This window comes from Rhinolophus hipposideros (genome assembly GCF_964194185.1).
Source record: "Rhinolophus hipposideros genome assembly, chromosome: 16".
Taxonomy (NCBI): domain Eukaryota; kingdom Metazoa; phylum Chordata; class Mammalia; order Chiroptera; family Rhinolophidae; genus Rhinolophus; species Rhinolophus hipposideros.
In genome coordinates this window covers 33,409,725-33,423,965 of record NC_138062.1, presented here as the reverse complement: position 1 = coordinate 33,423,965, position 14,241 = coordinate 33,409,725, and the positions used below count along the sequence as shown (strand labels likewise).

The following is a 14,241-nucleotide window of genomic DNA, read 5'->3' as shown; positions in this document are numbered from 1 at the left end:
TACCGGATAATTTATAGGTCACTGATTCTAATTTAACCAGAGTTCTAGGCAATCAGACATAATTAAAATTCAAATTTGGTTGCAGATATTAATTGCCCATAGCTACATGTTTCCATTTTAATACAAGTTAAGTTCTTTCCTTTGAAATCTTGGTAAATACAAAATCTGAATTTAAATTAAAACTATCACTTTCTTCTTTGTCCTGAGTAGCCTAGTAGAATGCAAAGTGAAGAGGAAACAATAGTCTACTAGCTAACAATAACTGAAGACAGTTAAAATAATCACTTTTCTAATCAAATAAAACCTCCAGGTAAGGAGGAAGAGTAGTTGAAACAGCCACGTCTCCTCTTGTAAATTTCATCTTCCCTATATATTCTCAATCCAATTATTCACTGAACTTTTTATCAAAAAAAGATTGAACCCTTTCTATACTCTAGACATAGGGATTACAGTGATTAACTGGATAAACAAGGCTCCACCCGCCTGAACTTTTTTACCTGGGAGTGGAAAAATAAGCAATTAAGCAATTACAATGTTATGAGAATTATTAGGGAAGGAGAAAGAAAGGGAACAATGGAAGCACCTAGCAGGGTACCTATCCCCAGTATATTGGTGGGGATTAGGGATATGGGAGGGAGGGTGAGAAAAGCTTTTTGTTAAGATATAATTTCAGGCAAAAAGAACTCCCTGTACAAAGGCCTGAACGCAAGAAGAGTTCAACATGCATTTAGAAACTCAGAAGTTCAGCTTGACTGCAGTATAAAGAAAGAGGAAGTGGTGAGATCCCCAGGGGGTATATTATACTTTTACATTGCAGTCCAAGAATAGGCACAATTTCGTTTGGTGGGGTTTCCTTTAATGGAGCAGGCACGAGGAAGAATTAAAAAACTAACAAATCTTTAGGCCCTAACCTTTTGCATACTGTCTGAGAACTCTAATTTATACTCTAGTCCCAGAAGCTAGGTAATACAGCCTGGCAAAGAGTACACACATAGTAGCAAGAATTCTGAGGCTAGAAATACCTGCTTTGAATCCCAGCTTGAAAACAGTAATACCACCAACCTAACTCAGATTGTGTAAAAATCAAATGAAATAAAAAATGTGAAGCATCATGCACGTACTAGGCATTCAAATACTTCTCTTCTTTAACCTTGCTTCTGAGCCCCCAGCTGGCCTCCTAGCTGAAGTTACCATGTCACCATCCACCAATTGTGACCCCATCACCTGGCAGAGGTCAACACTCTCTTGGCCATCTCCTATGTTTCTCCAATTTACTTCTAGTCTCTACCCTATTCCTCTGTGAACCCTGGGTTAGACAACTCAGTATTCCAACATAACAATTCCTGTCATATAAACACTGCAGCATTCATTAAAAAAATTATACCCATACACAACTGAGACTTGCTCATTACATTATCTTTACTTTATATTTGCATATGTACTTGACCTGAATTATTCCTTTTGACAATATTGTGAGGTGAGTATTATAATCACTATTTGGCATGTAAGAAGATAAGTGACTGACCCTGACCTAAACTTTGAATGTAGCTCCTCATTTTCTAACCAGAGTTGTGTCAACTCTGCAGAGGCTGCCTCTCAGCAAATGTTAAAGTGGGTATATATTTTAAGTTATACTTTTAGTTTCTTTTAAATGTTGTTAGGACTTAAAACATAGGCTTTTACAAACTTTATACCCATTCCTCAATGTCTAACTTTGTGTCCATCACACGTTTTAAAGTCTGTAAGTGCAAAACCAAAGGGGGTGTGGCGGCAGAATCTTCTCAAAATAGTGTCTGCCCAAGAACCATTCCAACCACTTTAGTGATAAGTACTACTTTCAATTTTCATACCTGCCCAACCATGCTCATAACAGTAAAAATAAAGCTTCCTATTTTCTTAGTCATAAAAACCTGTCTCCTTTGACTGTGAAAATGAGAGCACAAATGAGAGGGTTTAATTACTTCCGGTGGAGTTCAGCTGCTAATTTCAAATAGAATTATTCCGTCATATGCTCAGAGTAAGATCTCTTGAAGGTTTCTTGTTTCAAGCCCAGTCTCTGTTTAGGGAACTGTCTACTTTGCAAAGGAGTCCTCCACATTTCTTAATAACTCAAGTGGGGTCCACAAATGATCCTATTCCTGCCTTCCAAACTTATCTAACTAAATCTTTCCCTAAGCACCCCTTCCTTTCAGTGTTTCTCCCAAGGTGGTGACCAGATTACCTGGATCAGAATCACTGTACACATTAACAGGTGGGTGATTCCTGGGTCCCAACATTGACCTGGATTCTCACCCAGGAGTAGGGCATTAGCTTTCTACATTACCCAGCAGGTTCAACGCTTTATCAGTTAAATATTCCACGTTTTTCACCAAAAAAGGTCTTCGGTAAAGTCTCCCTTATACTAAAAGCAACTGGTTTTAAGTGGTTGATAAAAATGCTAAATCAGACAGTGATTTGTTTAAGACACTTGATCCCACCTCCTTCAGATGCTGTGTATCTTAGGCTTTTATGAAATACTATGTAGTTATTCAGCCAACCAAGAATATAGCGAACTATACTGTCATCCATTCTATATTTTATCACGTTGTACACGAGGATATCACTTCATATATGTTGTGGAAATTCGGTAATTATGTCATTTACAGAATTCCCCAATATTCAAGGTATTGTAACCCAAACAGTGAAGCACGTGATGTTAGGTCGGTACTATTCTTTATCTATCTTGATGATTCAAATTCTCTATTTCATTCTGAAACTTTAAATAACCAGGTTTTACTTGTTTTAAAGTATAATACTTGCAAATGAGATAAGATTAGGAAATAAGGACCATCCTAAAACTTAGGATATTAAAAATTCTGTTTAACTTACATTAGACAGTTTAGAATATGGTACAATGATAACGTAATTACATACACTTGGCGTACAGTCAAGTGATTGACATCCTCATTGGGAGATAGGGGCACAAAAATCATTTCTTCAGGATGCAGCATTTGCCTAAATATTTGTGTATATTCTTTCCCGTATAATTTGTCTCAGGCAGACAAGGTGTTTGAGAAACAGAAATCAAGCAACCTCCATGAAGTGGCAAAAATCAGGGTCTTAGAATGGAAACTTAGCAACCCATGAACAAGGTTGATATTACTTATTGGCATAAGATTGGCTTTCTTCTGAGTAGCTCAAGAGAAATACTGCTTTATTTCTAAGTGAGCTCCTCCATCCTCCAGTCCAGTGATATTTGCACATCTCACCTGGGCCTTTCGGTTACCAATCCACTTCCCTAAGGAGCGGTGTGAAAAGGCAAGAACAATCAATACGAAAAAAATCCTCCCAGCTATAAATCAGCCACGTGGAGCTGCAGCTGCAGCAGCGGTAGCCCTGACTTCCTGGTTTGCTTCCTGCAAGCCTAGCGGCGGGGGGCTCTGGCAGTGGGTGTAAGAAAAGAAGGGGCGGCCAGAGCCTCTCCAGGTCCGCGGGAAGGAGCTGCGGGCCGGTAGATCCTGGAGGGGAAGGGTGTTAAGGACAGAGTTATGGTCCGCAATTACAATAAAAGTTTGGGAATCTGGAAGCTTTAAGAGCTGAGCTGCGGGGCAAAGGCTAAGGCTAAGGACCAGACCTGGGGAAAGTGTAAGTTAGTTGCAAGGTATTGCGAAGGAGGTTGGTGTGGACAGTGGGAGACAGAAGGGGACTGCGGATCTGGAGGGGGTCAGGTAGACAGAAAGCCTAGAGGAGCGAGGCACACGGGTAGGTTAGAGCTCTGCGGAGGCCGCCGGGGGTGGTGGGGGGGTGGCCGCGGCCGCGGCACGCAGTCCGAGCCCTCGGGCCAGGGGAGGAGGCGGAGGGAAGAGCCCGAGGGAAGGTAGAGCCTAGGGGAGTTCCGGATCTGAAGCTGGAAAGGGCAGCCAGCGGAGAGGGCGGCAGCCGAAGCGGCAGGGGTGGGGGAGGGAGGAGGAGAGCCGGAGGAGGGGGAAGGAGGGAGGGGAGAGCTGTGGCGGCGGCTGCGCCCGGCGGTGTGTCTCTCGTCGCCGGAGGAAGATGAGGCTGAAGATCGGGTTCATCTTACGCAGTTTGCTGATAGTGGGAAGCTTTCTGGGGCTAGTGGTCCTGTGGTCTTCCCTGTCCCCGCGGCTGGACGACCCAAGCCGGCAAAGCAGGATGAGGGTGAGTGACACGCCCGCCCCCTCCGGCGGCGGCGACCTGCAACTTGTTTTGTTTGCGCGCGCGAGTGGCGGGAGCCGGGGGCGGCGGGGTCGGGAGCGGCGTTAGCACCGCAGCTCCGCAGGTGGTGCTGGTGCAGCGCTGGCCGATCCGGGGCGACGAGCCCCGCGCACTCTGTCCCCGCCGCCGGCCCGCCCCCTCGCCGCCCCTTCCTCCTGCGCTTCCCCGCCCCGGGCTCCGCTGCCGCTACCCGCTCTGCGGCTGCGGGTCCCGGCGACCGCTCACGCCGGGACTGCCGGGCGGAGCGGGAGGAGATCAGGGTCCCCGGTTAGGTGCGGGGGGAGCGCGGCCGCCCGGTCCCGGATTCCTCGGTGCTGGGACCGCCGCGGTCGCGGCCCGGGGACGCGGGGTGGGTCCAGGCTGCGGCCTGTGGCGCGGGCAGGCCTGAAGGAGGCGAGATGCCGCCTGTGCCATCACCGGTCTGGACAAGGCCCCTCGGTCCAGCCTTTCCTCCCGCCACCGCCGGTCCCGTGGTGCCCACAGCCCGCGGCTTCCCCAGCCCTTGTGCCCGCCCGCCCGGGTGTGGGAGGGAGATGGCGCCCCGCCTCCGGCTCTTAGGAAGAGCGCCGCCTCCCCCTCAACTCCGGTGGCCGCGAGACGGGGTGCGATGTGTGGCTAAGGCCTCGCCCTAGATCGGCCCTTCCTCGTGCTTCCCTGTCGGGGAGAGCGGCGGTTGGCCATGGGGGGAGTTGGGGGCGATGCCGCTCTGCTCTCGGGCCCGGTCCCCACCACGCCGGCGGAAACCCCTTCTCCCCCGGTGACATCGCTTGCCCGCCCGCTTCGGGCCGGCGCTGTCGGGGGGGGGGGGGCGTGGAACTGGTTCCTCATCCTGGGCTGCGGCAGGACTACTCCGCCGGAAAACTAACTTGTGCCGGCGCCCCGCCGCTCGGCTGCCTGCTCTTTCAGCCCGACGCCGAGAGGCGCAGAACCCCCGATTGCTCCGCTGGGACGCATTAGTCTGCCGCCCAAGGCGCGAGTGTTAGGTTTGACACTCCCTTGCTTTGGAGGGTTTAGTCAGACGCCTCGGAACTTGAGTTACCCGGAGCCACGCCGCGAGGGGTCCACGGCAACTGTGGCTTCCCTGACCCTGCAGGTGGATGGTCTGCAGGCCTCGCTCTCCAGCCTAATCCGCTCCCTCCAAATGAACCTGTGCACCCCCCTACTTCCTAATCCTGGAGCCTGCGTTAGCCCCCTGGGCCCGCTGCTCTTGGGGGCAAGGGAGGGAATGACAAGTTCAGGGGCCGTGGGAGGAGTTGTGCTCTGTTGTAAAGTGCCTTTTGCAACTACTATCGGCATTGCATCTGTATCATCCCCTTTATTAACTTTTGAAATGTTAGCATCAGGAAGTTGAGTGAGAAGATTCCTTTCTTGAATGCTAGGAAGAGATTTCCTTATCAGTTCCAGCCTATATGATACTAGGTTTACTTTCAAGTTTTAGTATTTGAGGTCTTTACTGCAGTGGATTCTATAATATCTGGGGGTGGATTCCCATCCAAGTCATCTAAATTAAAGATAATCAAAAGTACCACATTTTCCTTTTCGAAGTGTTCGTGGTTTTAAGCCTCTCAACTTTCATGCAGTGGTGATGCATGATTTTATGATTTTACTTTCAAAATGATTTATTGACCAAAGATAACTGGACATTGCAATTGTTTGAGAATATTTGTTGTAAGCCAAATGACCTTTTACGAAGAGCTAGAAATGTTAAAACCGATTTCTAGGAGAGAAGTTGAGGAAAACTAACAAAACTAACCATGTTCAGAATGTCCTGCCATTCAAATGACAAGTCTTCTAAAGAGGTGGAGTAACATCAGCACCAATACCTTACTCTTTTGGCATGTTTTAGTCATGCTGATATGTAAGTACCCAGCCACCAACCTCATTTAATAGTTGTAGGAGATGGTGACACCTTAATTTTTGGTCCAACGTACAGTCATGAGCTGCATAATGACATTTCAGTCAACCAGGGACCTCATATACAACAGTGTCCCGTCAGATTATAATCAAGCTGAAAAATTCCTATCGCCTAGTGATGTGGTAGCCACCTTAATGTCATAGGGCAAAGCATTGCTCACGTGTGTGTGGTGACGCTGGTATAAACCTACTACTCTGCCAGTCATTAAAGAATAGCACATACAATTATGTACGGTACATATACTTGATAATAAGAAAGGACTGTTACTGTTTTATGTGTTTACTATTCTTTTTATCATTATTTTAGAGTGTACTCTTTATACTTATAGAAAGTTGGTTGTAGAACTGTTGTGCTAGGCTGGCAGCAGCCTCTTACGTCTCGTTTTTACCATGTCTCTTGATTGCCTCGTGTTTCTTGTCCTTGATTTAATCTCATGTTGTTTTGTACAGTGACGTGCTGTACAGGCCTGTAGCCTAGGAGCAACAGGCTATCTCATATAACCCAGGTATGTAGTAGGCTGTACCATCTAAGTTGGTGTAAGTGTACTCTATGATGTTTGTACAATGACGAAATCGTCTAAGGACACGTTTCTCAGAAGGTATGCTCATTCATTAAGCGATGCAGGGCTGTATTCGATGAAGTTTGTCAGTGGATCCAATGTAATTTATATCATTTGCCAAAGACAGATGCTAACTTTAAGACTTTTCAAACACAATTAACATTAAAAAGAATGCTTATGGATCAGGAGAGCCAAACCCTTTCATTAACTTTGCAAGCATAGTAACTAAGGTATAGATTATACATCATAAGAACATAAATATAAGGACTATTGCCTCCCTTTAATGAAAACTAACCTAAGAGCTTCTGACATAAAGCACTAGAAGAACATCACCTTTAAGGAAGATTCTGACCAGTACTCAGTTTCTGACAACCAAGTTTCCCTTACCCCTGTGGTTCTTTTAGTTATTTTTTGTTGTTGTTGTTTGTTTGTGTTTTAATTTATTGGGGTGACAATTGTTAGTAAAATTACATAGATTTCAGGTGTACAATTCTGTATTACATCATCTATAAATCCCACTGTGTGTTCCCCACCCAGAGTCAGTTCTCCTTCCATCACCATATATTTGACCCCCCTTACCCTCATCTCCCACTCCCCACCCGTTCTTTTAGTTTATGATTGCAGACGCCTCCACCCACTGTGAGACACCTGACTCTTTAATGCTGATCCACATACGGACTTTTTTGGATTTCTTTAAATGGCCTGAGATAGGCTAGAACAATTCAGTTTACCAAATATAGGTTCTCCCTCTACTCCAGTAGGCTTATACTTAATAGTTCCACCTGGTGCCACTTTTTGTCTTATAGTTTCAATGTTCCAGGCACTAAAGTGTGTTGCAACCTGGTCCTTTTTAAACTTGGACTACTTCGTAGCTTTAGATCAGCCCAGACACTATTGCAAAATGCCTTATCTGTGGTCAAGACAAGAGAAACACATTTCTTACCTCCCTTCTATTTCTGGGCCTCTTGCTGTTTCTCTGAGGTGAATGAATGTGAAAAATGATTTTACTGTTCAAATCTTACTCTGTTGTATATGATTCGATTTATTGGGCAAACAGTTTTGAGTGCCTACTATGTACCAGTGATAGTTGTTGAGGAAACACTCATTGCCTCTAACCCAGGGGTGTCCAAACTTTTTTCAACGGTTTTCACCAAGGGCCATATGCGGTAAAATACACAAACATCCGGGCCACTTACTCAAGGTGAAGTAAGTATTGCCTCACCTGGTTTATTTAAGTAAACTAAATATATTTTTGGAATTTGCTGCGGGCCAATTAACAATGGATCATCGACTGCAGTTGGCCCGCGGGCTACAGTTTGGACAGCCCTGCTCAACCTTATGGATCTTGCAATCTAGTGGGGTGGAAAGACATTAATCATGACTTCACAAGTCAATCAATAAAAATTGTCCTACATGCTGTGAAAAAAAAACCATAGGGGGGTAATAAAATGGGAAAGCTTGGTCATAACCCTACCTGGAGATAGGACTAGAAGTAGAGTAGTTGTTGAAGTGGGATTTGTGGAGGACACCCAAGAGGGAGAAGTATGTGCAAAGGTTCTGAAGTAGGACGCATCATGGTGAACTGGGGAACTGGAAGAAGATCTATATAGTTAGAAGGTGGAGAGTAAGAGAAGAGGTAGAGGGAGGATGCAATGGTATGTAGGGGTCTTGTACACCATGCTAAGGATGAGGTCTTTAGAGCAGTGGGGAAACCATTAAAGGATTTTTAAGTAGGGGAGAGATGTGGTCAAAAGTGTTTTGAAAAGAACACTCTGGCTGCCTACAGAAAGTATGAATTGGTTTAGAGAAAGAGTGGATAGTAGGAGTCCTGTTGGATGTTATAATAGTTCAGGTGGGACATGATGTTGCTTGGATTGGCAGGATGACAGTAGAAGTGAAGGAAAGTAAATTGATTCAAGAGCTCTTAAAGATGCAGAAGCATCAGGACTGAGTGATTGGATGTGGGAGGGAAGGAGAAGAAGGAGTCGGGAAGCCTAGGATGATAAATTATGTGTTACGTTACTGAAAGTTCTGAAGACAAAATTCATACACTCTTATGTTGTATTTTATGATTATGGGAAAGCTTAATTTTTCAGGCTTTGTCCTCCGGGTATTTTAAGGTCAGCATTTATTAAAACCATCTGTTAAGCACTTGCAAAGTACAAAAAGTTCCTTTAAGTAAATTATAGTATCTCCCAGAGCATTTATCCCAGGTTTTACCCCTGAGTGAATATTTAAAGTTGAATCATAAGCTTCTGAAAGTAAAAGTTTGTAATGGAAATATTGAAATATCTTTCAGTGGTTTGATTATAGCAAATTCAGTACTGGTGAGAAGCTTCCTGTAAACTGAAGATTCTCTGTGTGTGCAGTTGCTACTTTCGTCAAACCATTAGGTTCAGCGCATACATAGTAGGACTAATTCAGGAACCATTCCTAGGCAGAGAAGTTTTATGTGATAAACAAGCTAAGAGCAGTTGAAAAGAATATCTGTTAAATGAGGATGAGTGACTGAATTGATTACCCTGTCACAATCAAGTTCCACTTTACCAAAGCCATTTTATCACGGTGATGATTGGTTGCAACCTGAAAAACTCGGCCCTTGAGCGTGAGATTTTATTTCAAATGGAAATGCCATTTATACTATTAGGGATGGAGCTATCACTTAGCAAAAGAGTATATATAGTATCTTACGTCTTAAGTGGTCACTGTTGTCTCAGTTCCCCAGGTGAAATGCCTGGGGTTGGTTTTCGCTCTATTTTGCTGTCCTTCCCCAACCCCACAGTCCCGTTACCAAGTCTAAGAATCTGGGCTTTTTAGGTAGATCTCTTGAAATTAATGCAATTAATGCAGACTTTTGTGTACATGTGTATTCTTCTAGGTTGAGAATCAGAAATTTTCATGTTTCTCAAAGGTGCCTGTCAACCACTGACTGAGCCCTTTGGAAGCATGATTCATGTTTCCTGCTCATGGAATGTCTCCTCCACCTCCTAAGGTACTGAACCATTCAGTTATGACTCCCCCATAAATCAGGACACCCTGAAAATGAAAACAACTCGTTGTATCTGTCCATGCTGTGGAAGTGTTTCCTGCTTAGTGGTCAAAGGTCGGGCATAAGACCTGTTACCACCATACCTTTCCTCCTCTGCCCCACCAGGACCCCACTGGAGAATACCAAGAATACCTGAAGTAAAAGCCCCTGCTCGCAAGGGGTCACATCCTAGTTGAAGAAAAAGATGCAATAGTTCCATGACCTGGGTTTCTTCCCCTCTTCCTTAATCCAAGCAATACAAGGAAACACGATGAGAGCTGTCACAAGGATATGTTTCATTAATAGCCAAACCAGTTGTTGATGTAGAAAAGCCATTCAGAGAGAGCACAATTACTGGTAAGGAAAGAAGGAAAACTGTTGAACAGTTGAATTTGGATAACTATTTTGTGAATTAGGCTAGCTGCATGGAATGGGAGATAAGTTGTAGATGGCAATTTAAGTTCAGTATAAGCTGCATTAGATCATCAACAGTAAATTGGAGACAGGGAGAGAGAAAATAATGCATCATGAATGAAAATCAGAATTCTGAGCTTGGGCCATGTGTGAACAGAATATTTGTAAATTCTAACTTCAGAGTTTTAAAAAGAGTTGGTCAACAAGACGTGGATAGCTATTGGATAAATGGGAATGATTGTTGATCATTGAATATTTCAAATATTTATTGAGGGTTTATTTTGTGCCATCCATTGCTCTCGGCATTGGAGATACTACTATACTGCATAGTGGAGGAGGTGGAAAGTTTTGACACCATATGGATGTTACTCAGGTCTTGACCTAATAACCACACAGTAGGTGTTGTGTCTATAATAATAGCAATTTTATTTTGATGTGTAAAGTCAGGTGTTGTTTTTTTCTTTAAGATTTTGTTGGGGAAGGGGAACAGGACTTTATTGGGAAACTGTGTATTTCCAGGACTTTTTCCAAGTCAAGTTGTTGTCCTTTCAATCTCTGTTGTAGAGGGTGCAGCTCAGCTCCAGGTCCAGTTGCCATTGTTAGTTGCAGGGGGCACAACCCACCATCCCTTGGGGGAGTCCAACCCGCAACCTTGTGGATGAGATCCCACACTCAACCAACTGAATCCATCCTGGAGCTCAGTGACAGCTGAGCTCAAGGGACAGCGTTCAATCTTAGTTGCAGGGGGCAGAGCCCTTGATCCCTTGGGAGAGTCGAGGAGTCGACCCGGCAGCCTTGTGGTTGAGAGCCCACTGGCCCATGTGGGAATCGGACCAGCAACCTTCGGTGTTAGGAGCACGGAGCTCCAACCACCTGAGCCACTGGCCGACCCAAGTCAGGTCTTTTTACAGTACCTCCCAACCAACCGCCAGTCATTTGCTCAAAATAACGTATTGGGGGCTTTCTCCCTGTAAAGAACTGGGTTGGGTCCTGGAGATGGCAGGAACACAGACTCCAAGCTTCTCTCATAAGGGAGATAACCAGTATAAATATGTAACAGTCGTAAAAGGAGATTCTTACCTGGCTATAGGAGATGGATGTTCAGAGGTGAGAGTGAAAAGCGTGGCATTCGGTTAGACCTGGAGTGTCAGTGGGATTTGGACAGGTAGAGATAGAGGAAAAAACATTCTAGATGAAAGGAATGTGACCAGAAAGAAGTCTGGCTTACTGGTGAAAAGTGGTGGAATTTAAGATTGGGAAAGAAGTTTGGGCTGCGTTTTGCAGGGAATTAAGTGGTAAGCTTGGGAACTGGGATGGAGTTTTGTTTAGTGAGTAGGAGAAGCTTTTTGGAAGTTTTGAAGAGGAATTGAGGGAGCGGTGACATTCATTTATTCATCTACTTTTGATTCACTAATTCACTCAACAGATATTGAGTGTCTTATAATACCATCTATTGCTCTAGGCATTGGAGTTCCCATAGGCTAGTAAATAATAGCTACGATAATAGGTAACATACATTGAATCCTTACTTTGTGCAAGGTAAGCATTCTACATGTACTATGTTGTTTAATTGCGACAATACCCTCTAATGCAAGTCTGATGTAATCCCCACATCAGTTATAAATGAGGCCGCTGAGTTACCGAAAGTTGAGCTCTTTGTCCAAACTCATTTACTTAGGAAGTGATGGAGCCAGGATTCAACCTCAGGTGTTCTGACGTCAGAACTTTGCTCTCAGACCCTACCCTATGAATTTTAACAACATAAATGTGACCTTGTGGACTACATTGAAAGGGGGACATAGAGATGATAGAGAGGTCACTTCCAATAGCAATAAACACTGTGAAGACAATATAGGATAATGTGAAAGAGAAAGGGCAAAGGGGACCACTCAGGGAAGGTCAGGAAAGGTAATGGCTGAGCTGAGGCTTAAAGAGTTTACATCTGTAATGCAGTTCTGAGGAAAAGCATTCCAAGCAGAGGGAACAGGAAGTGCAAAGCCTCTGAGGTTGGAATGAGGCTGGAATGTTTGAGGAATAGAAAGAAGGCCAGTATGCCTGGAGCATGGTGAGTTTGGAGGGAGTACAGGACTTGATAAGCTCGCAGATGTAGGCAGGGCTTTTGGTTTGATGATAAATTATATGGTCATCTCCCAATGTGAGATACTCCTAGATAAACAAAATGAATACCTTTTTGGGCCACAGGTTTGTGGGCCAGATGCACAAATAACAACCGTGATGGGTGAGACAAAAACTCTATTAGCTAAGTCCACTGGGTCTTGTGGGATCACCAACAAAGCAGCATTGAGTCTGCGAGGCTGGGTGATTTCAGAGAGCTCGTCTTTGAAAGGGAAGGTGGGAGGAACGAGTACATGAGAATGGAGGAACAGTGTGTTCTTCCACACTGCATGAAAGATTGCAATGAATCCTGGGGACTGCATAGCTGGAAGATTGGATTGGGGGTGTGGAGGAATGGAGGAGAGGACCTTAGAAAGAGAAATAGAACGTGAACCCTGAAAGACAGAATGGTCAAAGCTAGGCTATAAGGATTAATCTGGAAGCAAGTGAAGGCTAGCTTTCAGTGAGGAGAGAAATGTCTGTGAGACATGATGAGACCTAAACTAGGAGAGAGACCAAGAACATGAATGTGAAGAGAGAGATAGTATGAAAGTAGAATTACCCAGTGTAACTGGTGGGCAGAAGAATCATGCTGGATGGACTAGGACGCTCATGCCTTTGGAAGGACTAGAACTGTCAGAAGCAGTGATTCTTAAACTTCGGCAGGCATCAGAATCACCTAGAGGGTATGTTAAAACACAGGTGACTCAGCCTCATGCCCAGAATTTCTGACTCAGTAGGTCTGGGTTAGGGCAGAGAATTTACATGGCCATCTAGTTCACGGGTGATACTGATGCTTGCTGATGGTCCAGGGATCACACTTTGAGAAGCATTAATATGGAGAATGTGTAAATTTAGAGGCTATGAAACCAAAGAATTGTTTGGTTTGGACATACAGTATTTACAGACCACAGGTCAATTCCGTGAAGGTGTTTACCAAGTAGGTGGAGCTCAGAATAGAAATCAATACTGGATGCAGAGTGCAGTTCATTGGCAGAAACCTGAGGTCTGAAGCTCGGTGAGTGGATTGATAGATTAGGAAGTGTGTGTGGATAGTGGAGAAACATGTGGGTAGGAAAAAAGAAACATGGAAAATGCCTTAGTTTAGGTGTTGGGAAGGGGAGAGATGTGAAAGAAGGCACAGGCAGAAGTAAAATACTTTAGAGAATATTGCCCTGTAGAAAACATAGGCAAAGGTCATTTCTTTAAGGGCAGGACCATCAACAATTTCAAATGCTACAATATTTGAGCAAGATCTGATTAGAATTAAGGATGCAGCAAGTGGCTGTGAAAGCAACTTTACCTGCCTGCTAAACTGACCAATGGTACTTGGGCCTGGAGAGGGACAATAGTTAGTTGTATTTTCAGTGTCATCTCAATAAATAAGATGACCCAGGAAAACCAGCTCAGATGAAAAAGAAGTTCAAGTGGTACAGTAAGGGTTTTATTAGAGAACCCATAACTACCAAAGAGGAACTTAACCCATTTGGGGTTATATCTGTTCTGCTTTCACCACGCCCCCTTCCCATCGCTGTGTGTGTGTATATGTATTTTTAAGTTGAACCTTAATCATGCAGTTATGATATATAATATAGACTACATATAATATAGACATTATATTAAAATATAATGCACAGTGGGCATTTTTGTACTAGTTTAGTCTAAAACCCAGTAACTTGTAAAGCTATGACTAGAACATTTCAATATTTGAATTGGAAAAGAAAATTTTACCCTGATAATATTAGGCATTTCTTAGTTTTTAATACATTAATTGGATGGTGTGTATTTAAAAGAAAAAACAATAACAAAACTCTTTGCTCAGTGTTTCAGTAATGTTAATTTTTACAAATGAGGTCTACCATTTACTTCTAGTTCAGCCTTGTGATCTTGAAAGCAACACTGAGACAACTGGAGCTGCGATTACCCATGGCTTAAGACTTTTTTGGAGAAGGAAGAAGTAACTTTCGCTTGCTAAGAATCCTGAATATTTCAAAA

At 44.0% G+C, this 14,241-nt stretch overlaps 1 protein-coding gene across 3 annotated transcripts in view; it reads left to right on the top strand.

Moving 5' to 3' along the window:
* The first annotated feature begins 3,907 nt into the window (after window positions 1-3,907).
* The window catches only part of GALNT7 (polypeptide N-acetylgalactosaminyltransferase 7), a 122,162-nt gene continuing 111,828 nt past the window's right edge, over window positions 3,908-14,241 (top strand). For 2 of the 3 annotated variants that reach the window (XM_081075665.1, XM_081075666.1), the window contains exon 1: window positions 3,959-4,158. In XM_081075665.1, the coding sequence (XP_080931791.1) occupies window positions 4,033-4,158 (126 nt within the window). In that variant the 5' untranslated portion in view covers window positions 3,959-4,032. Of the gene's footprint in view, window positions 4,159-14,241 lie in introns of all 3 variants that reach the window. The other variant, XM_081075664.1, reaches the window with a different exon arrangement.